General features: G+C 42.4%; 1 protein-coding gene across 2 annotated transcripts in view; it reads right to left on the reverse strand.

Moving 5' to 3' along the window:
* Window positions 1-24,468, reverse strand: part of GALNT15 (polypeptide N-acetylgalactosaminyltransferase 15) — a 29,066-nt gene extending 4,598 nt beyond the window's left edge. Inside the window, exons 1-9 of one of the 2 annotated variants that reach the window (XM_076331235.1) lie at window positions 23,354-24,468; window positions 17,606-17,772; window positions 16,708-16,912; window positions 8,250-8,417; window positions 7,526-7,643; window positions 6,545-6,739; window positions 2,712-2,843; window positions 1,512-1,613; window positions 520-660 (exon numbers count right to left, since the gene is read on the reverse strand). In XM_076331235.1, coding sequence (XP_076187350.1) covers window positions 520-660; window positions 1,512-1,613; window positions 2,712-2,843; window positions 6,545-6,739; window positions 7,526-7,643; window positions 8,250-8,417; window positions 16,708-16,912; window positions 17,606-17,772; window positions 23,354-23,895 — 1,770 coding nt within the window. In that variant the 5' untranslated portion in view covers window positions 23,896-24,468. Of the gene's footprint in view, window positions 1-519; window positions 661-1,511; window positions 1,614-2,711; window positions 2,844-6,544; window positions 6,740-7,525; window positions 7,644-8,249; window positions 8,418-16,707; window positions 16,913-17,605; window positions 17,773-23,353 lie in introns of those variants that run through there. The other variant, XM_076331236.1, reaches the window with a different exon arrangement.
* Window positions 24,469-25,453: the final 985 nt, after the last annotated feature.

A 25,453-nucleotide genomic window follows, 5' to 3' on the forward strand; every position in this document is an offset into this window, starting at 1 on the left:
CAGTTGGACTCGATGATCTTAGAGGTCTTTTCCAACCTCAATGATTCTATGATTCTACAATAATACTGAATTCCTCTGATAGGAAGTTTGCTCTTCTCTTAGAATGCAGGAGGAATTTCGATGTTTCCCCTACTCCCAAAGGGCTCTCATTTGGGAGGGTTCAGGATTCCCAGACCCTTCCTCTATCCAAAAGAAGTGAGCAAGGATTTGCCCTGCTCTTATTTTCACAACCACTGATCTGATTCTATTCCTGTAAGGCCAGTAAGACAAACAGTTAAAACAAGGACATATGAATTTAGGTAGGATTCCTGTAATTCGTATTTTTAAACCAAATTTATTTCACATAGGCAGTGTAAATGGGCAAGAGGCATCCTAAATTTCCTGGGTGAAAATGGTACAGAAGTGAAACTTGCCCTTCAAATACCTCATCCCTTCCCCACACACAAATCCTGTCAATCAGCCAGTGATCCCACAGTCACCATCAGCTGCCTTCCCCTCATGGCAGAAGTCACTACTGACCTCCTGGACATCCCAGTGCTGGTGGCTGTTGTCTGTCTCCTTTGTACAGTTTTGAGGGATAACCTTCCCGTGTCTGACATCAAAGCAAAACAGCGGAGCAGAACCAAGCCGGATTTCCTTCATGCTGTTATATTCAAAGTGCTGGAAAAGGGAGGGTTTGTTTGAACAACGATGGAAGGACATCCCAATTAATTTTAAAATGCTAATTAAAAAAATAATTTCCTGTACATGTTTGTTAAGATGCAACCCAAACATGAGCGATGGAGACCCAACAGCCTTGACCCTGCAAAGCAATCCCCCCTGCTAGCTAATTCCAGCATAACTATTTACCTAAGGAAAGGCTTTGTGGACTGTAATTATGTATAAAGTAAACCCATCCTATAATAAAATTTTCTAGTTTAATAAATATTTGAACAGAAGGGTGTTTCTGATAGTGTCCGTACACATTGCAGTTAGAAATGTGCCTGCAGCTCACCCTGAGCTCAGTGTGAGCAGCAAAACTTTCTTGGGACTTGAAGTAAGTATCTGCAGTCAGTCTGTATTGGTTTGCCTTCTCTTAATGCATGAACTTGCTAGTCTAATGCCAGCTTGGGAGTCTACATGAATTTCTCTCCTGTCTTTGACTGCAGTTTAGGCACTAAACTGCAGTTTTAGGCACTGACGGGGAAACCCATCCCCATTATTCTAGAATTGTTATGTATTTTTTACTTCCAGGCTTTCTGCTCTCTAGACACTACCAAATAGGCACTTAATGATGTCTGCTGGAGCAAAGTGTGGGTATGTGGCCTCAGTGACACATGGAACATCATTGCCATTTTTCAAATGACACTCAGCTGCAGAAGAGTGGGCATCATTGCCTTAGCACATGCCTAATTTTGAACACATCAGTATTTCCACTAATGTCCACCCAGCCGTTTACATGTTGGAGTCACTGTCTTCTGAATGGTTCCCTTGATCTGATACAGTGCCTATATACTTAAAGTATACAGTACCTGGGTGAGACTGTCACTGCACGGGGAGAGTTCGATAGAGCCTTCTGCAATGGCTCTTCCAGGTCTGTAATCTGCACAGAAGCCAACACCAGTATTGTAAAGCTGTAAGTAAAGGTTTACACTGAAATAAAGCACAATCAGATACAAACAAAATATCCTTCAGCTAACTTTTTTGTGATTATATCCCTTTATGATATATGTTTTTGCTCATAATTCAGGCAATATTTCTTTCTTTCAGACTGAATCTTGCATCTTGATCTTGCAAATTGATCTGATATAAAAGGCAGAGTCTCACCAAAGGTCAGTGTTACCCAGTGAGTTTTGTTTACGTTAGAGATACCCACTTCTGGTTTTAACTATTATGATAGTTAAAAGAAATCTGTCAAAATTTTTATGCTAATGGAAAACTGCACTTCAACTGGACACTGTAGTCAGAAAAAACCCAAGATATTCCAGAAGAAAAAAACATGTGACAATTCCTGTGATCTACACTCAGTTCTTACACTCTTCTCAAGCAAACTTTGATAATAAAGACAGGCAAAATAGTAAAAGCACACAGTAAAATCTGGCTACAGATAGCAGAGTATGACTTAATTAGTGGACCTTGTTGCCTTGTTGGGGGAAAATCCCTTCCAGTAAGGCTGCCTGGAATAAATTCATATTTTAATGAATGATAATTATCAACTTATGTGTTTTAAAAAAAAAAACATTGAGAATATTTCTTCCTGTACACAGTCAGCCAAGGAACTGCTATTGCTACTACTTCTGCCCTTGGGGGAAGTGCAGGACTGAAGAAATGCTTTTTTCTCTTCACGCACATGGGTCAGCACAGAGATATCCCAGCTGCTGTTGCGGCTGCCATCTGCATGAGGTAACACAGTTCTTTTCCTTTACTAATGGCACCTAAAGAACCTAAGGTTAGGATCCTCTGAGCTGTGACTGAACTGAGTCAGACAATCTGGGTTCAGCTCCTGGCTGGCTTTCAACATTTATGTGAGAATTTGGACCAGCTGTTTGTCTCCTCTGTCCTTTTCTTTCTCCTCCCATCGTTGTTGCATTGTCTGTTTGGACAATAAATGTTTCAAAGCAGGAACAGCCTCTTACTGTATGCTCACTGAGTACTTAGTACATGGAAGCGATTCTGGGGTCTTTGAACAAAGCAAAAACACTAGTCAATCTTCATAGTGTGTTTTCTCTTACCTTGCCAGAGAATCTTGGTGTGTCTTCAGGTTGGGAGAGTTCAGGGTACACATTTGATACAAACCATTGGAAATTTCTACAGCCCAGTCTCTTGTGTAGCTGAAGGCGCTCACTGCAGTCTGGCTTCTCTGCCTTTATGGAAAAACCATAGCGGCAACAAGGTTACTAGTGTATTTGTGTTAGAGATGCTTGAAGTGAAAATGACTACATAGGAATTATTTCTACCACCTCTTCTATCCTGCATGTTATAGATATTGCTATATATCTCTCATGAATATGCAAAGGAGGAGGACCAGCTATAGCCTTCCTCCAACTTTGTGCTAAAACAGCATTTAGTCTGGCATTGTGACAGAAGTAAATGTTTCAGAAGTAGCATACACTGTGAAAATAAGCATTTCCTCTAAAAATGTTTATTATACTGCAAGATAAGTCAGTCTTTGTCATCTTTTTAATTAAAAAACTCAGGGCCAAGTTTGCTACTTGTTGCACTGAAATCAATGGGATTGTATTAGATTGTCATTCAGTATAGAATTTGCCCCGCTGATTAAAATTCAATTTCCTGGCCTTTAACAGCCTAAATTACCCAGTTACTGTCAGTCCTCCATGATCAGAGGATGTAAGTGATGACAGAATTTAGCCCAAAATATAGTCTATCACATTATTATCTGACAGTTACTAAATCTAGTAAGTGAATGTGTTTCACGGCTATAAAGGCATAAAACCTTTCCTATGATTTATGCGTTTTCTCAAATTATATACACACAATACCAATTCTCACCCTTCCTGGTAGCAATTCTGTTCTGAAAAAAGACAAGTGCCTTCAACGCTTGGTGCAGCTATGGGCATCTGCACTGCAAAGGACTGACAGTTTGAATATTTGAGGGTATGTAGCACTGAAGATGGCCGGTAGCCATTAAATTCAGACCATATTTCAGATGGGTTCTGAAATCCTCTAAGCAGGTAAATGTCTAATCCTTCAGTTCCAAAACCACGCAAAACACTTCTCTAAATCTCTCAGTGCCCAAATACTAAAAATATCTCACCACCCTTAGGAGTCTCCCTCCTCTTTCTTGCCAGCAGTAGATCTCCCCCTTCACTTTTCTACTTTTTAAAAATGCAGTTTTGGATTTCAGGAAACTGGTCTGGATTCCTACGTCAGAAATTAAAATTGGTAACATAAGCAAAGAATTGCCCATTTCTCTACATCCATAAGAAAGAAAAAAGGACTTTGAGACATGCCTGGAAAACACTGACAAATGAAGGGCCTTGGAGATCAAGGGAGAGGTATCAGTTTCCAAAGGCAGGGATCAATCATGCCATGTGGCACTGTTTGCCAGGTCCTGTAAGCTGCACAGGCAAAGCAGCTTATGTTAAAGAGAACCTCATAGTTTAGTATCAGTCTCAGATTCAATAAGCGAAACAACAAAGTTCAGCAATTGAGCACCACACAAACCTGTCCCCAAGAGGTTTTCTTGGAAAAGGGAAATAGAGAAGTAAAATGCTTCCCCGAAAAAGAGATGTTTCTCATGAGACTCTGCTTTGGCTGAAGAAGGCGATGGCAGTAAATCTCATTTTGTCATACTAGTTATGGTCTGCATTTAATGCCGAATAAATGGTGTAAATAATGTAAAGAAAGTCATTATCCCTGTAAACCAATCTGAAAGGAAACTGTGTTTGTAAATTAAATAAACAAACCACACAAGAAAAGGAGAAAAAGAGACGGTGGCTGAAATAGTAGAGAGCTGGGAAGAGCCTTATTCATCTGCATTAACGCTCACACCACTGGCATCCTGTGGAGGATGCGAGCCAAACCATAAAATGGGAAGACTTATAAAGCAACCTAAACGGGGGGTCACTAGTTATTTTCTGCAGTGGGCAATGTCGGCGGTCAAGGCTCACGGAGATTTTTGTAGTGGCCAATAGGTGGCTCCGCTCACCCTCTCAGTGCAATAAATCCCCGCAGGGCCCATCTGCAGCCGAGCGGCAATAATGTCATTGCTTGCTTGTGTCTTTTGAATAACATCCCAGTGCACTGACATACTGAAAATATTGGCTGTGAAAGAAAGGAACAGAGAAAAGGGCCTTTTATGTTATGGTACGCTGAGCACAGAGACCGTAAAATTGATCATTTGAAGGAGCATCATACTTAGAAGTACTAAAAGTATTCTGGCTAGAATAAACTCTCAGGCAAAAGGTCATGGTGCTTACAGCTAGTAAACCGTATCATTGGTGGCTGTAGTTTTTAGTACAGAAAATTGCTTCTGAGTTGACATGAAAGGCCTTCAGGAAATTATTAAATGATTTAAGGACCTAACTGCCCATCTTAAAAGACTTGGCCTAGTGTCCTCCTTTCAATTACATGGCCGTAACCCTTGTGAGTCAATTGACAAACTTCTGGCCAGTGGAGTTCAAACCTACAACACAGACAAGGAGGGAGAAGCTTTTTAAAAACTGTGAAAATAGAATAAAAAAAGAAACACGACAGACTCTAGGATTAGCACAGCAGGATGACTGGAGAGGCAGATCCGGTGGAGTGTAAGGAGGTCAGACCAGGTGACAGGAGAGAAGCCACGCTGATGCACAGCCCTTTTCCTCTCCCCACTAGAATGCAGCTCCTGCTGGATCTGGCTTTCTTAGACGATGGCCAGCACTGCAATGACTGAGGCATGCAGGACTGAAATGCAAGAGCAAAACTGAACGGGAAAGTTTGCACAGCACCTACCCGTGTTCTGCCTAACTGTTCTCAGTGAATCTTTTTCTCTTAAAAGCATGGCATTGTTAAACGAGCAAGAAGATGAATGACACGTTTTCATTCAAAACTGCTCACAAGTTTGTCCACTGCCTTGTAGGAAAGGTATTGGAGCCAGAGAATTCCTGAGAACTGCAGCAACGTTAACAACTTCACATTATTAACAACTTAACATTAAAAACATTAACGACATTAACCACAGCTGCATGCCTCCCAATAAACAAACATCCACTGGTTTGTAATACATAGGATATACAGTCCCTTGACTGATCCTCATCTGCAATGGATTATACAGTGGCTTAAAAACAAGTGTGGCCAGCCATTCTGTAGTTGTTGGATGGTATGTAGCCTGTAGATGGTTCAAGTGTGGCCGCATGCCAGGGCTACGCCACACACGTGGCTGCAAGCCTGTCTCAGTGTACAGGCTTGCTGGGAATCCAAATCCCTGGAGGTCAGACTGCTGTCTGTGCGATGCTTCTAATGAAAAAGTAACTTGTAAATAGTGGCTATGTTGAGGTCTGACTTTCTCAGTTACAGACAGTTGCTCCTGGATGTCTCTCAGTTCAGGAAAAAAATCACCTTTTTTGTCACTAGACCACTCAGAGAAGTTCCCTTCCAGTAGGAGAGATACCACAGTTTGCCACGTGCCCGTGAATATTACTGAATATCCTCATGAATCACACTAGGAAGACCTTCAGTAATGTAGAATGAATCCTCTAGGAGGGCCCTTTGAGCACACAGTGCTACTAGCTTCCACTTCAGATGCACTGCAACCCTCCATGTACTATCGGTGGAAAAATAAATCACAGCTTGTTGGGCAAGCTGAAAAAGGAGTCATTTGGAGAAGGAGTCATACTCTCCGAGATTTGATAACTTCAGCAAACCACTCCTAGGCACAAGTTTCTCTCTTTCCTTCCTGATCTGACAGGTCTTCCACTGGAAGGTTTCATAAAAAGACTATCCCCAGCACCATGCATGTTGAATGTTTGACTGCACCCGGACACCCCCACCTCTATTCCACCCCCTTCACCTACGTCAACACACACTCCTTCCCTCAGAAACAAACCACTACAGATGTCTTTACCTTGCTGATTAAGAAAGCCACTGTGTCGTGCTTGTAGAAGTTCTCTTTAAAAGAGCCCAGCCAGGTCTCTGCTATTCGGATTTTGTTCCTCACAATGGCCTCTTCATAGGAGAAAGCATGGGGAAAGTGATTTCGATAGACATGCCCAACTCGGGAACATGGAATGATTTCTACAGAGCCACCACAGAGCCAGGTCTGAAACACAGGTGAAAGCACAAAAAGAGATTACCTTATTTAGATTACCTTTATCTAAAAAGGAGAAGCTCCTTTACTATAGACTCTGCCTCAGGAAATCCTAATCTGCACATTGCTGGAAACAGCAAGAGCATTATTATGTGCTTCTTCATACACTGCTCCCCACAGACACAGAGACACAGGGATGATACTGGGCAAGACAGACCTTTGATTTGACCCAGTATGGCTATTTATATGCTTTTATGTTTTTCTGTGCACAAACAGTGCAGTGTAGTGAAGAGACCTGGGGGCACATCTTCTTTTGTCTGGGACATTGAAGACTCTATACCCTTTGTGTCTGCTATTTGCATTGCTTTTTAATATCAGTTACTCTTTGTATTCAGCAAAAATCAATGCAAACAATTTAATATAAACAATTTGGTATTAAAACTACAGGTTGGCAAAGAAATAAAGCTACTCTTCCTTTGGTGCATGTTACATGCCAAAAAAGAAGAGGCAGCTTTCAGAAGGTGCTGAAACCAGTGACTCTGTCCTCAGGCAGGTAGTGATAGCCAGTGAAACTTACTTCTCCTGACATAACACCCCTAACTCACAGCAGCTGCATGTTCTTGTATAGTCCTGACAGATCACAGAGCGTGGGGATAGATTTCTGTGAGGAAAGCGATATTCTCCATGCCCCAAGACATTCTGCACTTAACTGCTTTTATAAATTGCTTCTTGCCTTTTCATTCAGGTTCCTTAAGCCCAACAGTTACCACAGCTTGATGTTTTAATTAAGCTTCTCACCCTTATAGATAGCTCCAGATTTTCTGCTCCCCATATGGTCATGTCAGAATCATAAGCTCCAGTGTTTTGGAAGTAATGTCGATCCATGGCCACCACTGCACCAGCTACCACAGGACTCCTGTATATAAAACAGTTTGGAAGTGAACACCTTGAGTTTTGGACAGGGAATTATGTGAAGGGTGAAAATCCCACCATTTCCATAGAGATATTATTACAAAATGATTGAATACTACTCCACATAAGCTTGAATGAATTGATTATCCAACCAAAAGAAAGAACAACTGGAACCTAATTCTAGGATTTGCTTGAGGAAGGGAGCCAAGAGCTGAATTATCAAATAAGGCTCAGATCAGTGGGAAATGTTACATACATGTACACCCAAAACAACAGATAAACAGATCACGATTAAGACATCTCTTTTAACTCTGTATGATCCGTCTTTTGCTTTCCCTGCAAACCTCCACACCTTGTCTGGTCAGGTTGTATGTTAGTTGTGTCAATGTGTGGAAAATATTTGTCATGTTGAAAGTACGACTGCAATCCAGTTAGAATGATTACTAAAGGCCAAACAAACTCCGTGTAAACCAAAAACCTATCCCTTCAAAAAATGTTAACCAAGCATATGCAAGTAACCATGTCTCTCTTCTGGTAGCTGGAAGATGACCCAAATTGTACAGTTTTGCTGCTGAGCCGAGTGGAGGCATATTGGCTGATGGACTGTTACCTGATAGGGCTGACGGGAGACTGTCGTACCTTCTCTTCATGCTCTGGCACTGGTTCCCAATGAAAATCTAGTTTCCAATCAAAAACACCTCGATGCAGGCCCACAGAGTGATGGTACTGAAAAGTCTTCCAGTCTATGACATCTATGACAGGGGAGACGACACTGTTTCTGAAAAAGACAATATCATTTATTTTCAAAGCCAAAGCACAAATTAAGTTCACTACTCTGTTAGGAAACAGTGGTTCTCCTCTTTGACACTGTCAAGCACAAGCACTCCTCTAGATGTTGGGTGCTTTTATTTTTCCTGCTGGTAGAAGCCCAGTTGCTCAGTGCATGGCAATACTGAGCCCGCAGTGAGGAATCTAAAGATCAATAATTTATTGATAACCTGTACCTTGCATTGTCATTTAAAGCTATTCAGGATTTTGCTATGAGTTAACCATCAGAATTCTTAGAAAGCTATTTCACGTAGAGGCCCCAACCTCTGATGTTACAGGATCTGGAACGGATGCAAACTTTACAGCAAAAGATGATTTTGGCCTCACACAATTTACCATCCTTTGATTTTCCTGTAGATGTTCCACACACTTCATGAGTTCGTCACTTGAGGCCAATGAAGAGTGCACTTATCCTTATTTTGTTCTGCTGGTTGTTTTGCAAAAACATTTATCATTGAGTTCATAAACCAGTTTCTGTTTGTATTTTATTACAAGCTTAAAATGCTCTTGCAAATGCACTGTCACAGTGTGGAATCTACTTTTAAGAGCCAGAACAGAGCCATTGCACCACAAGCAGCAATCCTCCAATTCATTTCTAACTTGAGTTATATTTGGGTTAGTCTGAGAAGAGGCATTAGACATTTCCCCCTGGCAAACATGTCACGGTATTTCACAGTGCGCTTGTACATCATCTTGGAATTAACTGGTAGTTCAGAAGAGCCATCAGCATTCCTTGTTTCCAGGTCCATGACGTATCACATTTAGAAATTTTCAGAGTATAAATGCAATGGTATTAGGGACTGCAGGGGAAAAAGTGTTGAATAATATTATCCATTTCTTCTCCGTTATGCAAAAAGGATAGTCTCTGGTCTCAGTGTAAGGACTTGCCTATAGACAGAAGTTCCTCTGGAGAAAATTCAGTAACTTTTACTAGGGATTAAAGTACCCTGGAAAAAATTACTCTTGTTCTAGAGTAAGAGTATCCATATAGGAAATTATTCTGGAGTAGCTCTTTCCCTAGAAAATAACTTCCTGTTAAAACTGAGAGAGAGAAATGAAATGGTCAATTTTGGGGCAAAAAGTAGAAGGTTTTATCTCCTCTTTTAAAGATTTATACATTGGTCAGAGATCACTCTTGAGAGAAATACGCTTAAAACATAATACTATCAATGAAGAAGGACATCTCAGAAGTCTCCAACGCAGTGAGCCCTTTGTACTTTTCCATGGCAGAGACCAGAACCAGCTGAGGAAGATGGTAGCTCTGAGTGATGTCAATGTAATCTTGACATATCTTCTCTGCCTTTACAATCACTAATGTTTTTTCAGTATCAGGGTGGGGGGAAACTCCAAACTTTGTTTTATCACAGTTGCCATTCCCTGTAGAGAATTTTAGAAGCCCATGGAGAAACAGAGACTACTGATTGTCACTGAATTGTATGAAGAGGAACTAGGCAGAGGATAGCGTTAAAATGACTCAGTTATTCCTTTGTTTCCTAATAAGAGCAGACTGCCCTATGATGAGCTAAAGGCAGAAAGATTTAAAATAGAGAAGTGATTATATTTCTCTGTTCAGGTGTAAAACCAGCCTTTGTAATATGTAATAATAGGCACTCTCAGAAACAAGCATTCAGTTTATAAATAGATGAGGAAATTTTATGGTCACCTGCAGCATTTGTAGGCATATACATTAAGGCAGTGATTTGCTGTCATTCTCTCACAGGACTCAAGAAGAAATGGAAAGAAATTATGCCAAAAATAATAAAGCTGATATCCTCCTCCGATTCTCTTGATGATACCCCTCTGATATAGTTTTGTATTCAGGACAGGAGCAACTACCTTAAACTCAAGGCAGCAGGAGCCTTTCTACTGAAAGCTGTATTTAACCCTTACTCACTAACAGCACGAAAAGGAAACTAACTCCTTCTAGAAGTTACTAAAAGGTAGTGTCCTGATGGACTCGCACAAGCAGGTGTTTTTTCTTTGATATGCTGAGAAAAATCTATCTAACAAGTTAAATGGATTTTATATGACTAGACTTCAAAAAATGAAAAGTCACTGTAAGTGTAATTTCTACAGGCTGCTGCATTCTCCAGTGTACAAGTATCTCTGACAACTGTCTGGTTAGGAGTGTAGTTGGAGTTGTATACTTCCCACCTCAGTTTGTTGCTACTTGCTGAAATGCATGCTATCTATTGCTACTTGTTTATCCATTCTCATCCAGACAGGACTGAGGAACTAATGACCCCAGGGTAGTTTATTTTACAATTTCAGAGTCAAGAGGGAAATATCAGGAGGGCGTATTTGAGTGGAAGCCAAAGGAGGCAATGTAGACTAAACCATACAAAAAACCTTGACCATGAAGACTAGACCACATGGGCGTATCCAAGATAGTTCAGACAGAGACAATGCGGATACGCAGTTACACTCAGATATATTCTGGATCAGATATATTCTGGATCAGATGATCCAGACATTTCAGACTTCCCTACATTCTCATATCATTTCAGCCATTTAAAACCTGTCCTTTTTGGATCCACCTTAAATTTGTTGCCACTATAAAACTCCAAACTCCAACGATGCTTCTAGCATCAGTGCAATTGCTCATAAGAGTAAGCACCACAGTAGTAGTTCTTGTTGAAATAATCCTTTATTTTTAATGCATGCTTTTGCTTTGCTTGTTGTTGGGCATTGATACTTCAATGCCATTCAAGAAAAATACCTGCAGTGATGTAATGGATTCTGATGGTTTGGAGACCAAGCAATTATCCAAACTATCTGCAAATTATGACATGGAAAATTACAGTGTTTAAGACAGCTGAAAATAATTCACTGGATAGGTCACATTCTACCCTGGCTAAATTCAACAATAAACCAGAACAAAATAATATCTAATCTCCTTTCCCACAAAATTATACAGTACAAACTGATAACTGTGTTTTAGAGCTATTACTCTAGTAGCTCTTTCAGAATGCCAAGATTAACAGTTTTCAAGAGTATGTTTGTAAGTGTAGTGCTAGATCTTCACCTAGCATAAACTGGCATAGCTCTGCTGAAACCAATAGAAACACACCTTCTTAAAACTTTAAATATTGGCAGTGTTTTTCTGATCTGAAATAGAGGAATCCAGTAACTTTATCTTGTGTGAAAACTGGTCAGTGTTCAATTTTAATCATAATCAAGCAGTGCGTTACCTATCTTTTGGTATTAATGCTTTTTTTATAAAAGATCTGTTTTCTGCATATTCAGTGATCGTCTGATGTTTGTGTGGTTCTAAATGCAAATTTGCAGCAGAAGGTAATTGAAAGTTGGAAGACGTTCTTAGCTATTCTTTTTGTTTTTAACTGGGTAACTGGCAGACAGTCAGCAGCTTCTCGGCACTTTGAAATGAAACACACACTGGCAAACTACTGCTAATTTTACTCTGTGGAATCCAAGGAAAGGAAAAAACAGGAAATTCAAATACAACTAGCAGCAAGGCTTTGAACTGTTTGACTAATTTGTGAATATTTCAAATGCTTGGAACACAGATGAACTACAAAAGGTCACAATTCTATGAAAAAGAGCAACCCAAACAAGAACAATTTCCTGGTTTGGGATTTCTCAACCAAATACAATTGCAAATGAAATGTCTTCCCATGACCCTTTACAGTCACCATGGACATTATGTTCTTTTCTATTTTTAGAATAAGTAACATGAGGAGAGGAAGATTTAATTAACACATCTGTTTTGAAGTTTTAGATACAGTTTTTTGGAAGTGCTTTTTATTGATTTATACTTTCTTTTGCTGGGAAGGGAACAGATTTTAATCTGTTTAAATCCCCCTTTAAATAAGGGGGAACAAAAAAACCAAACATGAAAATGATGTATTTTCCTCAACCAGTTTCAGAGTGGATCATTCCCTGCAAAAATTAGATAGCTAGGAAATCCAGGCAGTCCAAGTTCTCTGGCTCTGCACGTAGTCAAAACTTCAGTAAGTAACTGAGAACCCAAGCTGGTTCCACAGCACGCTGCACTTTCACTGAAAGCACCTTGCTGGCTGGCTGAAGTCTTCAGGGAAATAGTAATGCAAAACATTCAAAATTAGATAGGGCTAATAAAAAGATAAAATGCAGTGATCAGGAATGGTATAAAGGATTACTTAAATACTACCTTACAGACCAACTGCAGACTAACTTAGGGCATATGAACTGTCTCCTTGAATTGATGGACTACTCATACGCTAAGCACTGAACATATACTTCAAATCTCTGCTAGGCAGAGTGCTAAGGGAATGCTTTATTTAAAAAAAAAAAATCTTTTGAACCTGTCTTTTTTGTTAAAATATTCAAATTTGTATGTGGGGTACCAAAATCTGTAGGAGTGACCAATACCTTTTAACACTGGACAGTCAGGGCACTGTGCTGTGAATTATGCCTAAATCCTCATTGCTCTACTTTTGGCAGTAATATTTGCTTTTTGCTTCAGATTCTCATCTTCAGTTTCTTTACCTCAACTTCTTTAAAATAGGTCACCTACTGATCCTGATCAACTGTGAAAGATTGTAAAGAGATAGCATACCTTCACATAACATACCATGTAAATTTACTGAATTTGGAATGAGTATTATCAACAAATGGAGGATATAAAAGGATCAGGCAAAAAGAGAAGTCCCAGGAAGCAGTCTGTTCTATGTGAAGTATATGGAAGGTTTTCAAAACAAGGAGAGTAGCACGGAAATGCATGCTCAGATGCTGGGGTTGTGTGGGCTCTGGATGGATAACATCATGCTTCTGAGAGCCTGTGAGAAGGTAGAAAACAGATGGCTTATGGTAGCTCAAAAAGCTGAGGTATGGGCCACTGAGAAGTGTAGAATCAGATGAAAAGAGATGAAGGAGCTGTTCAACTTTAGTGCAAAATACTTCCCTTCTCTCTAGTGTATTACCATAAAACTAGAACCACACAGAAATTTTCTGGACAGCAGAACTCTGTTTCTATTCCTGTACGTACAAGCAGAGGCTCCCATTCACTCCTGAACAGGAGCAAGCAGCGGATGAGATACCTTTCCACTGCTATGTTCATTTCTTAGTCTGTTTAACAGCATTTTCATTAAAGATTAGTGACCTAGAATCATGGTGCTAAGTAGAGGCACTCTGAATTTTAGAAACTAGATAGGCTTCTTTTAATAATATCACAGGCTTCTGTTTCCTAACGTAATATTTGAACTGTGGTATAGGCAGTGCAGCAGCACAGAGGGAAACAGCCCTTGCAACAAGGAGCAGGGGAAAGGTCCTAAAGGCAAACTACCCCTTTGCAAGCCACCCCTCTGTCACAGTTATGGTGCCCATGCCTTTTTTAGAAGTGGAATTCCTTGCCAAGGATATAATCAAGGCTCATTTTGCTTTCATGCAGTATTCTCAGGAACCACAGTTTGGATCTTTTTTTTAAAAGTCATCCTGCTTCAGCATGATGGTCACAGTTTTTAGGTTAAAGGAACAACTTTTTCAAGGCTTCATGGCACAGTTTGTTATATGCCCCCTCTGCCTTTCACTGCCTTTGGACTGAATACAAAACAGCAGCTGTCTCCTGCAGTCTCCTGGAAAAGGCAAACCCTTCAAAAGACGACTGTAATAATTGCACAGCTGCATTACTACGCACCATGCTACTCACCTGGAATTATCCTGGAACACAAACAGTTGTCAAATGAAATGATCTGTGGGGCATCTCATCTGGTTTCTAATGTTGTCCAGGTGCCTATGGTATTCATCCTCGAATAATCAAAATGTCAAGGGATGCTTTACAAACCGCTGAACCATTCTCTAGGCGGTGTACTAAGCTGATGCACAGCTTCCCAGTCAATTTGTTAGGGATGGTTCACAGAACTCGTCCCAAACAAGGTGCCCATAAATGCATGTGTAATGATTTTAGAAAGACTCGATACTTTTGGGGAAAATAATTTTGATTGGGTTAGTGAATAAAACCATCGCGTAGGGAGATGAAATGTCATCACCTAGAGCAAGCCAAATATCTGTCAAATATTTCCATACCTGTAAAATTGGGAAAATTTTTCTTGTGTTTGTCCTGTCTGTCGTTACCACAGGCTACTCAGAACTGGGGGTATCTCCCTTTTTGTGAGTATGTTCAACTCACAGTGAGGTCTCAGTTTGGGCAAGGATCTCTCGGCGTCGCTCTAAGACAGGTCACAGTAATAGTGGTAGATCTGATCAGGAGTCTAGAAAATTAGGCTTAATCACAATTTTCAAAGTTAAAATCTCCCTTCAGCTCTGCTAAGCTCCTGCAAAGGTGTGAGCTTTGGAAAAGCTGCATTTTTCCTTGCCAGCAAACAACTCACTCACTCTAGGTGATTAAGTGTTTTCCCATCCTGTCTCTCCAGCAAAAGTGCATGAGTTGCAGCTTGACTGGTACATTAAGAAGAGGAATGATGGATATTTCACCAGTCACTGTAAGCTTTTTTTCAATGTACTTTCCTCATTTGGGTAGTCTCAGGGAGTGAGCATCATTCAATTTAACAGCTCCTCAACTGCTAAATGAAGCCAAGTTGACTATGCTAATGCTTTACATTTCCATAGTGATCTCCACGCAAGCATTACAAGCAGTTTGGGAAAAACCATGAATTAACTTCCTTATCAGGTCAGTGTTATTATCACCATTCTTCAGCTGGGAAAAGAAGGACAGCAAGGGAAAGTGATTGCCAGATGCCTTAGAGCATGTCTTCCCTGTGCACTGGAGAATGCCACAGGTTCTCCACACTAGCAGTGACAAAGCTTCCAGGGTCAGACCCAGTGACTGATACAGTATACAGAAAGGGATGGTTTAGACCATACTATTATCCAAACATCCTTCTACCTTTGCTCCATGGATTCCATTAGCCATTAGCTAACTCAGTGTTAAATTCTGCTCTCCTGGAGGAATGAATGAGTGGGGAAGAGAATCCCTTTCTCACCCCCTGGTGACAGTGCTACATAAATCTCAGAGCTGTGGTAGGCTTGGTGGCTTTGCATTCCCTTAGCAGGGATAATTTTTGACAGTGAATCACTACAATTGTGGTGGGGTCCTAACTTCTCTCTTGCCATTGTAATTCCCCCTTCACTATAGCTCTCCTCTGAGACTTTTTGTAACTCTTTTAATTTCAGCAATACAACCTTGAATAAGGACTGGCCAATTGATACAGGTAGGAGTTTTGCATGAACATCAACAATAGACTATAGCTCAAGGCAGAAGAATCATGAAGTATATTCATAATAAACCATCTAATAAGTCAGCAGACAAAAAATAATCTGCTTTTCCAAGGAGGATCTTTTAGAAAAGAATAGTCCTGACATCCTAGGGCAGCATTACTTTTGCTTGCAGTATTTGTAATGTTTTCATCCAAATGATGTAATAATTTCTAAAAACTCAAATTAATTCTCTTATAAGCAAACATAATCAGCCATAAAAGCAGCTTGTTCCAGTGCCTGGGAACAGCCTTTGAAAGTCTTTAGTATGACTATTTAATGGTCTGGTAAGAGTTTTAAAGATGTATTTTTTCTTTTACCCCATCAAGCAATTATTCATTTTTTCTCAAGTGGTTTATGGGTAATGATAGACAAGTTAATGTACAAATTTTTCTTTCAGAAAAGTCCCTTTAATAAAGGATTTACTGCTATGTAATTCTTGAAACATTTTCAGTGATTTAATCTCTTTGAAGGACTTGGGGACTGCATAGATGGGCTCAGCTGTACATTAGAGAGCAGGCCCAAGCACCAACCTAAACATGAAAGACTCGGAAAATACGAATCTGTACCTTCCTCTGTCAGTTTGGTGTCAGTGAAAGTACCTGTGATTAGCTAGAACTGTCCAGGCTGCCCAGAAAGTCTATTTTTTTTGTGAAACAGAGATGGTACAGGTGACATTGGTATGTAGGCAAACTGGCTCAGGAGGACAAAGCATTTTATGCTTGGCTTCATGACTGAGACAGCTAAAAAGTAAAAAAAATGGACCACCAGGAAGCCTTCTTATAGCTCTAAGTGGATACAAACTCTGACAGTTCAGTGATACTGTGTGTGAAGTGAGGGTTATCAGCTGTGTGACTTATCCTGCTTCCCACATATCAGTGATGCATGTGGTGATAAGGTAGAAAATAAAAGCAATGTGACCAGAAGGAAGAAGGTAACAAAGAGAGGATAAAAAAAATACCCAAATCTTTCCAAGTACATCTCTTTCAGCAGAAATTAGCATATGCAGAGGTCACGGGGATATTTACCGGTTGCTGGACAGCCTGGCTAGGAGAGGTTCCAGCCAGCCCTTCTGACACTCGCAGTGTGAATCCATGAAGACGAGCACATCCCCGGTTGCCCGTGCAGCTCCTAGCACCCGACCTCGGATGACTCCAAGCCTCTTGTTGCTCCGGATGAGTTTCACACCATCCAGCTTAGAGACGTATTCACTCAGAGCTGACTTCAGGGGCCCTGTCAGAAACAGAACGGTCATGGAAATGTTTTAGCTTTGATTCAAGCTGTTATAGAAAAGCAACAGGTAGTAGGAGATGCTACTTCTTGCTGGTAAAATGTTTTGGGGGCATTTGTTTTACATTCCAAATATTCCCACATCAGCATAATGTCAAAGAGAAGTAGAGACTAATGGAAACTGAGATTCACTAGGTGTGAAGCTATTCCTGTGGGAAACTTAATAGCCTCCTCTCCCGTTTTCAGCAAAAGGTGGATGCTCTCATCATCTCACAAAAGGTGCAGATCAGAGTGAGATGCTACAGGTGTTTGGCTTTCCCAAGCGCTTTAGATTACTTTAGCAATGTGGAGTTTTCCAGTCTATGCTTCAGCCAAAGTCCAAGCCTGGAAATTATTACAGCAGATCTGGTCCAGTGGGAAGGCTAAGATTTGCATAGTGTGATCTTATTTTAAAGTAAGAAAGTTCAGAGTGATTGGAAATGATGGGGAAAAAAGAAACATATTTCAAAGTTGAAAGGCTAAGCCGAATTCTAGGGATGGAAGAGTGAAACCTGGCAGCCAGCTCAGTGCTCTGCTTAGCTCTCTTCCTGAGAGCCCTCTTTGCCTTCTACTCTCCTCACGCACTTCTTGGAGGAGGACAGTTTCTTCCCTGAAGCTTTGGAAGAAAGAGCTCACATACAGAGAAATGGGGACTACCTTGCTGGCTGAGATCGTCGACTAGGATGATATCCTTGAGGGAGGCCTTAGGGGCTGTGTCCATAATGCTGTGCACGGTTCTCAGCAGAGTAGACCAGGCTTCGTCATGGAAACAGATGATGACACTAGCAGTAGGCAGACTGGAGTCATATTCTTGCTGTAGGCACCTGCATGGAATCAAATGAGGGAGTCACTAGAAACACTGGTACAACCGGCTACTTGTCTCTCAGAACAAAGCTGTAAGCTACACCTAAACCTTCAGGGATGGAAAGCAGTTTAAGATATCGGCTCACTTCTAACAAAGCAAAGGAAGTATTAAGGTGTCCAAGACTGGAATACAAAGTGAAAATATGGGAGTGACATTATAAAAATTAAAATGCAAAAATAGGAATGTTTTTCTGTATTCCAGGATACTTTCTTCTGCTCTGGCTGCCTGAAAATACACAGCTGAACAAAAATGGTCCAGAAGGCAAAGAAAGAGAAACTGAAGACAATTAGAGCAAAGCAGAGAGGGGGACAAAGCAGGTCAGTCAGCCTCCACTAATTTCCACATTTTCTCAGGTAACACAGAAAAGAGTAAACTGAAATGCAGTACCTTTAAGACTAACAAGTAAAATAACTCATCTGCACAACAGATTGGTATACCTGTGGACTGCCTGACCAGTGAGTGAAGCCAACATCTCAGTCCTGTATAGGAAAGAAATGGATCCTTACATGGGCAATGAAAACAAATATAGGTACGTTTAAGAAAGTAAATGTATTTTCCATACAAAGTTTGTACACGTTGCTTTTTTTGATGAAAACAAATCACTGATGAAGGAGATTCCCAGCTGGGTAAATTATCTTTATGCCATTTTCTGCTATTTACTTTACAACTCCAGGTACTGACACAATCTACTGCAAGACACCTGGCTGCATGGGTCACTGTATGGCATTTCTAGAGATGCTCCAGAGTGCCAGCTGGGGCCCACGGCTCCTCAGTTTTCCATGGGGCCAAGATTTCACCCATGACATTGAAAAAGCTTCCATCAAAATTACTGTGAATTAGATGTTGCTTCGACAACTCAAGCATTTAGGAATGAAAAACACTTCCTATTCATCCTCACAGAAACTGTATACGAAAACTATAGACCTTCGTCAAACAACGGCTGTTTCATAAATGTAAGTAAAGAATCTACAAATCACATTCACGACAAAAAGTGTTTTCTGATGTACCAGTCTTGGTTCAGAGAGACAGGACACACTATACTGGCACATTTTCCAGAAAAGGCCTTCAAATGCCCGTTGTAGAGATGCAAAGACTGTGCCTAATATCTGCTTTGCTTACATTAGAAAACGCATTTTAAAATCTTTTCATTTCCTGAAGAGCAGTCATTCAGTTTCCTAACTCACTTAATCTCTAGCAGCAAGAACCTCTTCAAGGAATTACAGAATTGGCTGAATGTGGCCCATTGTTATTTCAGCATTTTTGTATTGCCAAGCAAAACATCATACAGATTTTTACAGTGGTTGTTAAACAATTAGCTACTCAGCAGAAGCTCGTGTAAGGGATATCATTTTAATATTGCTATGTTTATTACCATTTTACTTAGTACTTCTATTCATGGACTGAGGCTCTATGATGCTAGACACTATCCAGACACAAAGCTGCTTATCGTTTAAGAGAATTAATAGTCTGAATGATTTAATAACAAATACAAATAAATGAATACTATAGATACACTTCTGGGAATAGAAATTTAAAATTAGCACAATTACAATAATTTGTTATAGTTTATAATATTTCACATTAATATATTTTTGTATAGAGAGGCACATTTTCTTGAGGATTTTCACTTTGTAATGAATCTATGTCGTCCTTGGTTTACTAATTTTCTGTAATCAACAATGCTGTTATTTCACAATTTCATATGGGAAAATTGTTTCCATTTTCAGCTGGATGGAGAAAAGGATACGCTCACAACTTGGCAGTGTTTGTATTTTCAGGCAGAAGAATCTAGAGGTGATTAAGAAAAGTGAAGATCTGATCAGTCCTTTTACTACCAGGCAGCTTCCAAGCAGGAACATTCAGTACAGCTCTAAGCACCTATATTTTGCACCATAATACTGCAATGCCTTGTTGCTAGTACTGTGGTTATAGCAAGAAGATAAGGCTGTTGTGGAATCTTAATTGGAAAAGAATTGAAAATAACTGTACTTGAATACATAACCTAGGTGGCGAGTGTTTAGTTGCCATGGAGATTGGCAAAGACATGCACTACAGATATCCAATCTTCAGAAAAATGTGAAAGGGTACTGGTATACAGAAATACCTTCCCTGTAATCTGGAGCAGTTTCATAGACTGTCCATTGGCATTTCAAAAAGTCAGGGCTGTGACTGATATGAGACACAGTGATTTAATCCAATTTGTGAAAAATAAGGAATCGTCACAAGCAGCAACGAACAGGAGAGCAATTCCGACACGGCAAAGGCACTGCCGACAGGGACTCCCACCCACCTTCAGGAAAATGTCTCGTTGAGATTCAGCTCCCAACAGCACTCAGGTGAAAGCTATGCTTTTGTAATGAAACTTAAAGCCTCTTTAGACAGCTTGTGAGTTTCTGTTTGCCTGGATAAGTTTGACACTCAAGCCCAAGAGAGGAAAACGGACCTTTTTTCAGGCAGAACCCCATCATAAAAGTCACAAAGGCAGGCTTGATTTGGGTCTACTGTCCCAGGAGGGTGTCAACGACAGCTGGACCAACCGATCGCAGCAAAAAGCCCTCTGGGAGCGAAGGTACCTCAGAGGATGAGTCTCGATGTGGAAGAACAACTTTACAGCACAACTGGACAAGTTATTAGGCCTTTTCACCCAGAGACCCTGGCTGTTTCAAAACTGGTACTCAAAGTAAATGGGGCAAAACAAGGTACCTGATTCATCCATCAGGGTATGTTTTACTGTGGGATCAGTAGAAGTGCTGGAAGAGACACAGTTTTATGCATCTACTTTCTGAAAATTAGCATAAAACATTCACCTGGAAAGCCATGCAAAGAGATGTGGGTTATGTTAGAAGCTGGGATCTGGTGAGAGAGGTCTAAAGTATCGCTTTCCAGGTAAGGAAGTTGGATCCCAGGCCGTCAAGGCACAGCACAGCCCGCAGACTCTGGTTTATTTCCAGCAGAGCTCTGTACTCTTCACATAAAAAGAAACTGTAGTTATGCTGCTCATTGCTCCAATGCAAAGCACAACAGACCTCTTTATGTGAATTTCTAAGGAACAGCAGCTAAGTATATCTTACGGCATTTACCTTACATCTTACACTCCGGTTTAAGAGTCAAACTGAAGTATGTAAGTGTGAAGTTTGGCCAGCCTTATTTTACAGTTTCTGGAATTGCTTCACAATTAGTAGGCATAGCTTTTGCTACCAAGAACTTGCCATCTAATTTCAAGCAAAATGAGAGAGACTGAGTCCATGGAGCTGAAATGTCTCTAACTGGTTGGGTTGGGTTCTCTCTAACTAAGTAATAAGAGACATTATTAGGAACAACATGAATAGAGAAATAGACAATCTGATTCATTACTGGTTCGCTCTTGTTTTACACCGGTATAAAACTGGACTGATACAGTCGTGGGCTAGGCCCCCAGAGTAAATTACGCCTAAAAAATATCATTGTGGTTTGTGTGTTGTGCCGTAAAGGACAGGACTGGATTAGAGGTAGACCTCTGCTGCAGGTTTGTGATCTGGATTTAGATCTGAACAACTGCGACGCCTCAGATGTTCAGATCTGTGGTTTCAATCTGGGCTCTATAAGCTGTGGTGTTGATAGCTCTTTAGGCTGTAACGAGTCAGACAGAGCTGTGAGACCATGACTTAAATCTTACTGAGATTAGTATTAACTAAACCTGTCTCTTGTTGGATGGCCCTTCAGCTGCCAAAGTAAAACTGTTTTTTGGCCGACATCACAGGCAGTAAATCAGGGTCATCATTCCTCCTTTGAACATTACATAGTTCAAAGAGCTGCCAGTGAAACATGGTAAAAAATAACTGAAATAAAATTAGCATTTAGTTATTCAATGGAATTACCCAAATTAACACTGAACCTAGTCAGCAAGTGTAGAAAACACTCCATTTCATTTCTCTTTCCTTAAGATTGTCCCCCTAAATTAGAGGTACCAGCTGTCTTTAAACATGTGAAAATGACCACTAGAAAAACTATTATATATATTCTGTGTCTTACTTAAAATGTTTTCTGGCACATCTTTCCACTGTGTCCGGGGGAAAGCTACAATAGCTTTCGTTAAAGGAGGCAAGAAAAAAAAGATACCCACCCACATCCCTTTCCCTCTCCCCTGGGCAGACAAGTGTAGATACACCCCAGCCCCTTTTTAAGAGGTGTAATAAACTGCCCCTCCTGGGCTGCTGGAGTAACTGGATCTCAAGTCTCCAGGCTTCAGATGCAACACATGGGGCTTCAAACGTAACGTGGGGCTTCAAATGCAACACTTGTTTGATGTGGCCTTACAGCCTGGCTGCTGCTAGCTACGGTGGTGTTGGCAGATCCGATCAGACACACTGACCTCCACCTTCCTTCCTCCCAGGAGTTTCCTTTCAACGTTCGTCGGGTCACTTGTTATACTAAAAAAGCTGAAAGCCCCAACTCCTGACTCCTTTATCACCCCGTAGGCCTGGCGACCCCATACCCTGGCAGAGGCCCACCACGGGGTGACCGCCGGGGCCTTAGAGCGAGTCGTAGCGGCGGAAAGCGGAGGGGCGGCCGCTCGCTCCCCTCTGCCCCGACCCCTCCTCACGCAGCTGCTCGTCCCCTCGCCGCAGAGCGGGCCCGGGGCAGCCGCAGCCGGCGGGTGGGCTGGGGCCGGGGCCTGGCCGAGCGGGGCAGCCGCCTTTCCCGCTCGACAATCCCGCACGCCCCCGGCACCCAGCGCGGAGCGTGGCGCGGATGCTGCGTGCGGATTCCCCTCCCAGCCCCAGCAGACAGACAGACAACCGGAGGGGGACCGCAGGGGCCGGGGCCCACGCAGCGATCCCCTGCCGCCGCCCGGCACCTGCTGCGGCGGGGGGCGCCCCGCCCGCGGCCGCCGGCAGGGGGCGCTGCCGCCCGCCCTCCCGCAGGACGCCGCGTTGCCGTGGTGACGGGCCGGGCCGGGCCCGGCCGGGTCGGGGTGGCCCGGCCGCCCTGTCGCCTCGGGGAGGCGGGCGGGGGGACGCGGGGAGGGGGTGCGGGAGGCGGAGATAACAGGATATATCAACCGTCAGCTGGGGCGCGGTGCCCTCGTTCGCCCTCCCCTTTCTGACCCGGCGCCCGCAGGAAGCCGTAGCTGCCCCCCCTCCCTCGCACCCTCCACTTTCGCCGCCTGTCGGCTCCTGAGGGCTTGAAACACCGTCGGTGTTTCGTGCAGCCTCTGCTGGCTCCGGCAGCACCTGCCTCGCTCTCGGGGTGCGCGGGGGCTGTGACCCAGGGCGGGGGTGGCCGTGGCTGGGCAGCCGCGGCGTGCCTGTGGGACCCGGCTGGGGCGGCTCGGGCTCCCGCCGGCTGCGGGGCCGGGGCCGCCGGGGGGAGGCTGGGAGCATACCTGGCTCTGAGGAACGGGGATGTGTTCCTCACACAGCGTGGGGAAAACAGTTATCCCGAACCGGAGGGGAGAGTTTGAAAGACGCGGGGTTTAGAGGAGGAGAGGTTCACGGGGGGACGGCGACGGGGAAAGAGACAAGTTTTCTCCCGGAGATTAAATAGGCTGTTTTACTTACAACGGGTGTCGTACCTCAGGCAGCTCCCTGCGCAGAGAGATCCGCTCACTGAGCGCTTCGTTAAAGCCATGGGTTTCCAGGCCGAGCGGCCGCTCCCCCGCAGCAGCCCCTTCCCCAGCCTGCAGAGGAAGGGACAGGAGCTGGGACTCCGGGTTACCCTCTGCCTTCGCCTCTGGCCGCCTGCTCTGCTGCTTCACCACGCGATAGCCCTTCCTGGCCTTGCTGTGGTTCCTTTTGCCGGTGGGCGACACAACGGCCACGATCAACTCATCCTCCCGCAGGGAGATGAAAGGTGATAGCCCATCCAAAGGGTAATACTGCTGGCTCTCCTGGGTCTCCAGCATCTCTTGGGTCTCCGCAAAGTCCATCTGATACCCTTCCCGGGGGTTGAACTCCACAGGCTGGAAAGTGCCTTCCTTGCTCTGGTTGCTGGGTGGTGGATTCAGCATTGTAACCATCAGTAGCAAAAAGCCCAGCATCAGCAACAACAAGAGAAACTGCAGCTTACGTGATCCATATCTGCACTTCTTCCTCAAGAACATACTGTTGGTGACAAAACGATACAGATGGTCATGTTAAATATCACTTGGATCTTTCTCAGACTCCAGTCCTCGGGTTGCAGCAAAGCCCTGGTTTTCACTATCTGCCAAGAGGATTTTTTTTGCTCCCCTCACATTTCACTGATGCCGTTTCATGCTTTCCTCTCTATTTACAGACAAAGTATAACATTCCTATTAATGTTGCACTTACTGTAGTAAAAGGCAGCATGGATCCAGTGAGATAAAGTAGATCCTTTATTATACAGAGTCCCAGCTTAGTTAGGAAAGTGCATGTTTAGCTGATGTAAAGAGTAGCTAAAGTTTTGATTTTTTCCTTTTTAAATTCTAAGTAAAAAGAAATTCCATTTCTTATAGTTTCCTTCCAGAGTAGTTCCTGCTTCTTCAAAGTTTCCAGTTGCTGCCTGGATTGAAGCGCCTTATCTCTGAAAGCAGATCTGACAGCTCTCCCCCGTTCAGAGGCTTCAAGTTAACTGTGATCAACAGATGAGAACTAGTCGGTCCCTGACTTTGTTTCACACGTAACTACGGCACTCAGTCAGGAAGCACTTTGCCAGACATAATACAGAGCAATGTGTGCGTCTTTCTCTTGGTCCTAATGCCCTCACTGTTCTTGTCCTATCAAATCAAAACTTTGCAAAACCTGTAAGAGGTGAAATATAAGCAGCAAAATGTTGTATTATAAAATAAATCACGGCACACCACGAATCACTCTACTTCTGAATAGCCGTATTAAGCTAAGAATGCTGACAGCAAGAAGTAAGAATTTTATAAACTGAATAAAAGATGGAGTGCACATGATTTATTTAAGGTTAGATTTATTCATATGGTAATGTGCTAGCTGGAATATATGAGTATATTTCATTTTCAATAAATATTTACAGCTGTAGGGATTTTAACACTGACATAAGGATGCCAAATTGTCACCTGGCAGACTGAAGTTGCCTCCTCATCCATAAATTTGGTATTGCAGGGGAAGCAGCACTTCAAGTTTTCAGTAGTCCAGAAATAACATGTAGAAAGCCTGGGCTGGAACAACAACTACTGACACTGAAAGAAAACGACGACTTCTGTGACTAAAAGGGGCACTCAGTCTCTGAGGTCTGTTTGCTAATATTGCTGGCATGGGTGCTAGTGGGCATGGACTGTGGCATTTTTTGCTGCGAGATGGATGCTTGTCCAATGGGAAAAGGGGTGAGACAGTCGACATGCTTCAGTGTCACACGCCTCTTGGTCTGGCAGAGATCGGGTACGGATGTAACTCAGGTGTTGCCAACCCTTTAGATGCTGGGGGCATGGGATGTGGGTTTTTGCATATCTTGTAATATTTGATGAGCAGAAAGCTCCAGCTCCAGGAGGCATGTGATTACTGGAGAACTTCCATGTTCACCTTTTGTTAAAAAGTACATTTCTAGACATTGTAGGTAAAAGAAAAGCCTGAAGACATGAATGCAGTATACTCTAAAGGGAACCAAGGATTTGTTCTTTTTTTCCTTCTTCCCCATTACTCCCCTGTAAGATTTCTGTAAGTTCAGCCTATGGT

The sequence above is a fragment of the Aptenodytes patagonicus genome, chromosome 2 (genome assembly GCF_965638725.1).
Source record: "Aptenodytes patagonicus chromosome 2, bAptPat1.pri.cur, whole genome shotgun sequence".
Taxonomy (NCBI): Eukaryota; Metazoa; Chordata; class Aves; order Sphenisciformes; family Spheniscidae; genus Aptenodytes; species Aptenodytes patagonicus.